At 55.0% G+C, this 8,439-nt stretch overlaps 2 protein-coding genes across 2 annotated transcripts; both read left to right on the top strand.

Annotated features, from left to right (window-relative positions):
- Positions 1–2,969: 2,969 nt before the first annotated feature.
- Positions 2,970–4,633, top strand: LRP88_07749 (velvet factor-domain-containing protein; the record flags this gene model as incomplete). The annotated part of the gene is made up of 2 exons (XM_083244266.1): positions 2,970–3,120; positions 3,210–4,633. The coding sequence occupies 2 exons, from the start codon at positions 2,970–2,972 to the stop codon at positions 4,631–4,633; spliced, it is 1,575 nt and encodes a 524-aa protein (XP_083098760.1).
- Positions 4,634–6,317: 1,684 nt separating this feature from the next.
- Positions 6,318–7,808, top strand: LRP88_07748 (uncharacterized protein; the record flags this gene model as incomplete). Its single annotated transcript, XM_083244265.1, has 1 exon — positions 6,318–7,808. One exon carries the CDS (start codon positions 6,318–6,320, stop codon positions 7,806–7,808), a length of 1,491 nt encoding a protein of 496 aa, XP_083098759.1.
- Between the last annotated feature and the right edge of the window lie 631 nt (positions 7,809–8,439).

Genomic DNA, 8,439 nt, shown 5'->3' with positions numbered 1-8,439 from the left:
TCCCGCGTCTCTAGCAACTCGCTAGCACGATTTTATGGGGACACGATTATGCGCTATGCCTGGTCAGGAAAGGTCCCCAAGACGATCAGGGTTGTCCAGTGGTCGGGTTTCTCTGATGAAATGACGTCCACCAGATAAAGAATACAGACGCGGAGGCGGAGACGGAGACCAAGACGGACCCGGAGGATAACTAGAAGCAGGACCCGGACCAGGGCCAGGCGGGAAGGAGAGAAGGGGAATCTTGAGGATAGATAGCACGGTGCGCACGTAGGCATGTCATGTTCTGATGGAGAATCAAGCTTGGTTAGTTGCCGAGGGTAGAGACAGAGTCGAGACAGAGACCTTCTTTCTCCTTGCCTCTGCGTATGAGACATCCAACGTCCGTCCGGCCGATGGTGAATGGATGAATGGATGACAGAGAGGGGCTATAGTTGTCAAATAATGAAATGATGTGCATATCGTCCAGATGCCTGCGCAGAATCCCGTTTCTAGATTTTCTTTTTCGTTCTGCCCTGCCCTGCCTTTCTTGTCAGCTCTTGTTGCTTCTTTTGGGACGTGCTCGTCTCTCGTTGCTTCTTTCTGCGATGGATAGTCACAGCTTTCAAGTCGTGCTCGCCCGGCCGATGCCTGTTGGCTGGCATGACCGAGGGGGCGTCCAGCCAGGGCCCGGCCGCTTCTGCAACCCGTGCTGCACCCGCCAGCCCCTGTACCCGGCTAGCGCCTCCTCCCGTGGCCTGGTGGACGGAGGCGGTGGCCTGTGATGAGTTGTGATGGGCTGTGGGCGTGGGGTGGGAGGGAGCGGGAGAGCCAGTCAGACCGGGTCTTGGCGGCGCCGTCGCGTGCTCGGCTGCAAGGTTGGATATCGAGACGAGGAGACGAGGGAAACAGCCTTTGACAGGGGTATCGGAGGGTTTTGGTTGGCTTGTTGGGGCCAGGATCTCGAGAGACAAGCCTCGGTCGTGTTAGAGCATCGAGGCCAATCAAGTCTCTTCGGAGCGCTGCCAGCGGCTTCTGAGTGGCTGCCACTCTCTCGTCCCCTTGGCCATCTTTCCACCGTGCCCTTCCCTGTCCCTGTCGCACTGTTACATGATCCGCTTCGTTTCTCCATCTCCCGGAGCATTTCGCCTTTTGGGCTACTTGCCGTTACCGATGCTGCAACGGTATCTGCACTTTTGCTGGCTCTGTTGAATTGAATGGCTGTGGTTCTTGTGCTGTGCCTTGTAGCCGGGCCGGATCTACACGCAATCCTCACCTCACCTCATCTCCTTTTCTCAACCGTTGCCGTTGTATTTTTTACTTGAGCGTCTAGCACAGTATGTCCGAAACGTGCGAGAGACGTTGATGGCGTCCTTCAGCTGAAAGCTGCCAAGATGGAATAGCTTACTAGGACTTCTTGGTAATTCCAAACCTTAAAGAACAATCAACCGAAACCGTCATCAGGAGATTGGTGAAAACTGGAATTCCAGAAGCAGCAAATCTAGTTAATGGCAAAACTCTGGGGCGCGGGAGGGGGAAGGGGAGGGGTGGTAGGTGAAGGCGGCGCCGGGAACCTGGGCCTCTCGTTCGCTCGCTTCAACGCATCGAAGAACAACCAACAACGCAACAGAACAGTTGGGAGGGCATCGATCGATTCCCGTCTCCCTGGCTGTGGACTCCGTCCCTCGCCTTTTTCACCCCGCGGGCACCCCCGACCTGCGAACTGCCAGCCAATGGAACCCCATTCGCTGCTTGGCGGGCTTGTTCAGCCCCCCCGGGCGATCCCACCCTCGGGCGGTCTCAGTGGTCTAGGTAGGGGCCCCGAGCCCTCCTCCAATGGATGGGATCGCAGGGTCGGGCGCTGAAGCTGCCACGCCCGGACCTGCCCAGGCGTTCGAGTCAGCTGTGTACCGAATCCAGGCTCCTGGGCCTCTTCAGCCATCCATCGCGATGGGTAGGTAGGTTGGCTGGTAGGCAACATCCCTGCCAGAGCCCGACAGCACACCTCGTCTCATTAATTATCCACCCGAGGGGGCCCCTCTTCTGTGTCAAGGTCTGCGAAATCTCATTCCCCGAACCAACAGGCCTTGCAGTTGAAGCTGTCATCATCGTCAGCAATCGATTACTGCTGGCAAAGAGACACCTGTGACTGGACTGAGCTGGACTGGACTGGACTGGATTAGACTGGAGAGGACAACACAACACACTGTACTCGCTTTCATCTGCACAGTACCGACGGGAATAGCGTTACTGGGCTTGCTCTGCTCCACTTGCTGAACTGCTAGCCCAGCGCCGACAAAGAGCCACCTTTTTTCCCGTTCAAGAAAGCCTGTCTTTTTTCTCGCTCGCGCTCGTCTTGCCCGTCCTGGTCCTGGGCCTGGCTCCTCTACTCCTACTCCCTGCTAGCCGAAGACACTACTGGCCTTGTATGCTCCATCTGCCTCTTCAACGGCCTCCGCCCCCGGCCTCTCACTTCGTCCTCTCTCTTCCTCTCTTCTCCCTCTCCTCCCCCCCGGTTCCATAATCCAATCCTTCACACCCCTTTAGCACGTCCTTTCGTGTCGCGTCGAGGCCTCTCTCTTTCTTCCCTCCGCCGGCACGAATTCCTCTTCACTTCAATCACGGTCGTCGCCCTCCGCCCGTGACTTGACTTGAATTGATCCTCCAATATCTATATCCATATCCACGCTTTCGAGTCGACCCGTGACCCTTGAACTCGGGCGTCTCACATTGAGGGTGAGTCTCGATCAAACATCCCAACGGATGAATCCACCTAGTCGCTTCGTCCCGCTCGCATAATATCGACGCTTTTTAAACTTCTTCAACACCTTGGGCTTCGGCTTCGCATGCATACCCGCTCTCCTCTGGCGCCCGCATAAACCGTCAACCGTTTGAGTGACTGACCAAGTCCTCGGGATAGGCTTCATTCTCACATTGAATTCTCCAAAACCGTTCCTTTACGTGCGCACATACGCGCTCCGATAACCGACACCATGGCGACTCCCTCCGCAATCCCCCTCAACGCCCGGCGCGACACCATCGCTCGCCTCCACCGTGTCACCAGAGGAAACCGCAGCCTCTGGTATCAGATGACCGTTCTGCAACAACCAGAGCGTGCCCGTGCTTGCGGTTCTGGAATGAAGGGTAAGATGACATTGGGCGGCAATGGCTGACGCTCTCATCAGCCCTGTCCGCCTTTCGAATATGGTCTCTTGCATGCTAACTCCCAATAGCCAACAGCGACCGACGGCCTGTTGATCCTCCTCCCGTTGTCGAGCTCCGAATCATTGAGGGTCCCACAGTTGAGGAGGGCAAGGATATCACTTTCGACTACAACGCCAACTTCTTCCTCTACGCCAGTCTCGAGCATGCCCGTCCGATTGCCCATGGCCGTGTTCAAACTCCTGCCGCCAACAACCCACCCATCTTGACCGGTGTCCCCGCCTCTGGTATGGCATACCTCGACCGTCCCACCGAAGCCGGATACTTCATCTTCCCCGACCTGTCCGTTCGCCACGAGGGCCGATATCGTTTGACCTTTAGCCTGTTTGAGACGACCAAGGAGGAGAAGGATTTCGATCTTGAGCCCACTGATGGCGACCTGCCTCCTGGTGTCGACTTCCGAATGGAGATCAAGACGGAGCCCTTTAGCGTGTATAGCGCCAAGAAGTTTCCCGGATTGATGGAGAGTACTCAGCTCAGCAAGACTGTTGCCGACCAGGGTTGCAGAGTCCGAATTCGCAGGGACGTCCGTATGAGGAAGCGTGACGGAAAGTCTGGTGGTGGTAACGGCGGTAATGGTGGCTACGACCGACGAGAGGAGGATTATGGCCGCCGAAGGACTGTTACACCGGCAGCTGAGGACCCCAACAGTATTCGAGCCCGATCTCTCAGCAACTCGAGTGAGCACCGTGCTCCGTATCATGATGCATCACGCCGGCCCTCGATCGCCGACTCATACCCGCCGCCGCCTCCACCTCCGCCTTCATACGAGCCCGCTTCTTCCGGCTCGCGTCACCTATCTTTCGGCGACCCTTCTGCGCCGCAATACCCAACTCCTCGCCAGTATGCGCCGCAGCCCGGCTTGCAGCTAACCCCAGTTTCGGCCACTGGCCCGTATCCCCCGTCCGCCCAGTCACCGTACCCCAAGCCCGAGAACTCATACGCCTTCTCCAACCGGAACCTTCCCCCGGCATGCCCTTCACCTGCGCCGTCAATGAAGCATGACGCCTATGACCGGCGGCAATCCAACAGCACCTACGTTCCCCCCTCACCTTCAGTATACTCTACCGATGGCCACAACCGAAGAGACTCACAACCATCATATCCTCCTACGCCTGCTGCTGCCCAGCCTCCCCGGCCAATGCACAGCCAGATCTCCCTGCCCTCGCTCAAGATTGCTGCGCTGGTTTCGCCGCTGCCTCCCATCGAGGCACAGACCGACCCTGCTCCCGAGTTGCCGTCAGTATTGATTGGAGGTAAGCGCAAGCACGACAGCGTCTTCTCCCAAAGTACAAGGCCGCTGCACAACGGTCAAAGACAGCTTGATCCCCACTATGGCAACAGCCATCGCGGCATGACACCTGAACCGGATCAGGGCATGTACTCTCGAGCTGATGGCAAGATCGGCGTCGTTACTTTCAACCAATACCAGTAAATACCCAGATGCGCGCGACTTGGGGTGATGGGATCAGACGGCTTTGGCTGGTTGGCGCCGCTTTGGCGTTCTGGTGCTGTGTATTTCTAATCACCGGGCGACACTTGGAAGAGATGGGACGCATGAGCGGTATGGTTCAGGAGTTCAGGCGCAAGTGATGTTTCTCTCGGCCTCGGAACAGGCAATGCATCCATGGGACGATGACTAGGGAAACCTTTGAGTTCTGTTTGGGACTCATGAATATCTTTGGCCACACACACACATTCACAACACCACCCTCTTTAACGTTGGATCGCAGGAAGGACTCGATCTTTCTATGACGACGACGCACACTTGAAAACAAACAACGACGAAACCTGTCATTTCTTTACGTCACTCAATTTACTTTACTTTTGGCATCCTCTTCAGCAAACACAATTTCACACTATTTATTCATCTCCTATTGACTATCTATCTATCTACTTGTTTCATTCCGTCTCCTCACACTGTCGATTTCACACACTTCTCTTTTTTACAAAATACGTTGATTACCATTGGGTGGCTTGTTCCTGGTTATGAGGCCACTTGCCCATGGATGGATGGGTACTGGAACAACTAGAGACGTTTCTCCAACGTTGGAGCACAGGGCAGGGTTCTCTGTGTAGAAGATGCTGTGCCGCCTCCGCCGAGTGTCATTTATTGTTACGGAAGCTGGAGATTATGCTCGAGTTTACAAATGGGATTTTCGTGCCTGGTATGGATGGTTAGGTAGTTTATTGACAAGGGTTCAAAACGTCTTGGTGTGCCGTCAATGCAGAGTGAGAAATGTGATGTGCATTGGAGATATGCCGAGCCGTGGTTTACTACGGGTGAGTGCTGTCATGTGTCGCAACCTCTGGGGTTGTGATAAGCCTGCAGAAAGTCATTTGCAAGATGTCTGAGACTGTCTCATCGGATCATCGGTTGATGCACCCAGGCGCGGTCAGTGCCAGACGGAATATGATGACGATGCAGCAACCGGCTCAAGGTATATCGGTTCAAGTACATTGGGCCCATATGTTAATTGAAGTAGGAGTCCGGCTACGATGTTTCCCGAGAAGCTCCAGCGAAACGAAATAAAAGACGAGCCCCTTCTTCATCTCAGATAAATTGCTGTCCCCGTCGCTGTGCAGCATCAAAAGCTGCATTTCCCGTTTGGGTAGCCCGACGGTTACTAAGGCGGCCATGTAACCTGGTACCTCCTTCCCATTCCAGGCCGTGTGTCTGTGTGCCAGCAGGAGCAAGTCCACTCGTCTCGCTCGCTACTGCTGCAGGTACGTCGGTACGTCGCGGGTCGCGGGTCCCCCGCTCCTGCATTTTTCGCTGGCTGGTATTGCGCTACGCTACGCTGCTACTGCTGGTTGCCGTGGTGAAATCTCACGTGTGCCCGCCGTTGATATCAACAAAGCATGCCCCGTTGCTACTTGACGATTCACCTCTCTCCCATCCCCCAGATTGTGTTATCTAGCCAGCCACTTTTCCTACTTCTTGTGTGTGTGGATTCTCAATCCGTTTTGAGAAGGTCGACCAAAAGAGAGTTTTTTATTCAGCTCGTCCTCTTCGCGCGACTGCAACGTTTTTCCCTCGCTGGGTACATGCACAACTTACACATATTCAACTACATCTCTACCGACGACGACGAAGATAACGGCGGCAGCAGCACCGCATGGGTCGGCCGAAAACCCGCCGCGCGCTCAGCGCGAGCCGCTTTCATGAAGGTTCTATGAACGACCGCACCTCAGCAGCACCGCCAGCTCAGTTCATGGGCCCCGATGAGATTGCTGCATTGGAGCGTCCAGTCTCCTCGAGCGTTCGGTCGCAGCCTCGGCCGGTTAGTGACGACTGGGCCGACAAGCAGGTGAAGCAAAAAAGGCTTCTGGGTCAGGTTTGGGACGGCGTGCGAGGCCGGCTGCGATTCAAGAAGGATGGGGAGGATGAGAGAGGCTCTAGGAGGCGAGAGAGAAGCCGTAAGCGGGATCATTCGGAGCAGAGGGGAAGACAGAGGGACAGGGATGATAGGCCCAGAGAGGAGAAACCTGTTGAGGAGCCTCAGAGGGATGAGATGCCGAGTCGGGAAGAGATCCTGGCCAACTATCATCACTTGATGGCCTCGGGCTTCTTTTCGTCTCATGCTATTCAGTCTACTCGACAACCTCCTCCTGGCTCTTCTCAATCTTCCGCCCAATCTTCCTCTCACTCCTCTGTTCAGCCACCTACTCCGGCCTCCTCGGCAAGCATCCTCGAGGCTTTGTCTCGAGCACCTACACCTCAGAACCTGGCCCCTCACCCACCAGTATCCCGAGTACCAACTCCTCGAGCTCGCACTCCACGGCCTCCTACGCCAACCACCAACCCTACCTCGCCCTCCAGGTCTCGACACTTTCACAGAAACCACTCACCTCAGCATGATCCCCAGGCTGCCACCTATGAGGAGCTTGTCGCCTGTGGCTTCTTCTCCCCTCCAGCACCTGCAGCTGTCCCACCACCGACTCCCAAGGGCGCTGCGCCAGCTCCTACAGTGCCCACTGGTAGAAACTCGCGGGACTATCTTCAGCTGCCTCAACCGACCCGGAAATCCTCTCGCTCTCGGTCAGTGACGCCATCAGCCTCTCGCTCTCATTCCCCTATTCAGTCGCCAGCAAGTGCTTCTTCTAGGGGAACCAAGAGAGCAGCAGTTGACTCGACTTCTGACGACGAGGATGACGATGCGGCTCGAGATCCGCCTACCCCGAACAAGAAACTACGCAAATCGGCATCTCGAGACATTGCGATTCCCAAGCTACGGAATGTGGCATCTCGACGAGCCATACTATCTCGACGTAGTGTTTCGGGGCCTCATGGATCTAGCAAGGAGCGCAATACCCTTGCCCGCCGTGTCCTCGGACACCTACCTGGCGGCAATGGTCGGAGTTCCTTCGATTCACCTGACCGTCGGACTGAAGCTGCTTCTAGACGCAGTGCAGATGTTCCTAGACAGCCACTACAAGAAGTTCAGCATTCGCGAGTTCTACGATCACGTAGGAGTGCTGCCGAAGCGCTCCGTATTGCACCCAACACCAACCGGGGCATCCCGAAGGTGCCAAACATTCCCGAAAAGTTTACCATTTACGACGAGGATGCCGAGAACATTGCCCCAGCAGTGCATATTAGTTACTAGTTGACAGCACTGGCATGTTATATCGACCCTGTCGAGTTGTGATGAATGGGAAGCGCCTTGGATCTTTACGACAACGAAAAGGAGTGATGGTGAGACGACAACGATTAGAGTCTCGACTCTTCGTCTCGATAACCGAGGATGGACGATTTTTTATGCGGCCACGACTTTGTTCTTTTCTCATTCTTGATGACGACAAACACACAAAACAACGTTGCTTTTGGAATTTTGAGCGTCGGCTTGTTGTTGTTAATTGTATCCATGCTGGAGATATCCATGATGACATGCGACATGACACTTTTTGGTTTTTGAACGTCTCTTTTTCTTTGCTTCACCTGTTTGGACGAAGCTCTGATCTTTGGGTTTTGTTTTATTCGGACAATGAATGGGATCTGGGTCTGGGATTTGCTTGGATGGGCAAGGAAGGGAAAGGACAGGAAAGGGCATGGATGTCAATTTGATATTCGGGCAAATGGGGTACAACAGTCCTTTGTCCTTGTACGCGTGAACACGCTCGGTTTGGAAGGGACTGGTAAGCAAGGGAATAAGGGGCGTTGGGTTCAAATCTGGCATGTTGATAATAATGAATGACACATCTACTCTTGACGACGTCTTGTCCCTGTTGTAAGTGCCT

This window comes from Fusarium phalaenopsidis, assembly GCF_050370095.1.
Source record: "Fusarium phalaenopsidis strain FUZ10S chromosome Unknown contig_32302, whole genome shotgun sequence".
Taxonomy (NCBI): domain Eukaryota; kingdom Fungi; phylum Ascomycota; class Sordariomycetes; order Hypocreales; family Nectriaceae; genus Fusarium; species Fusarium phalaenopsidis.
The sequence above is the reverse complement of the archived record's forward strand: the minus strand, read 5'-3'. Positions and strand labels throughout refer to the sequence as shown.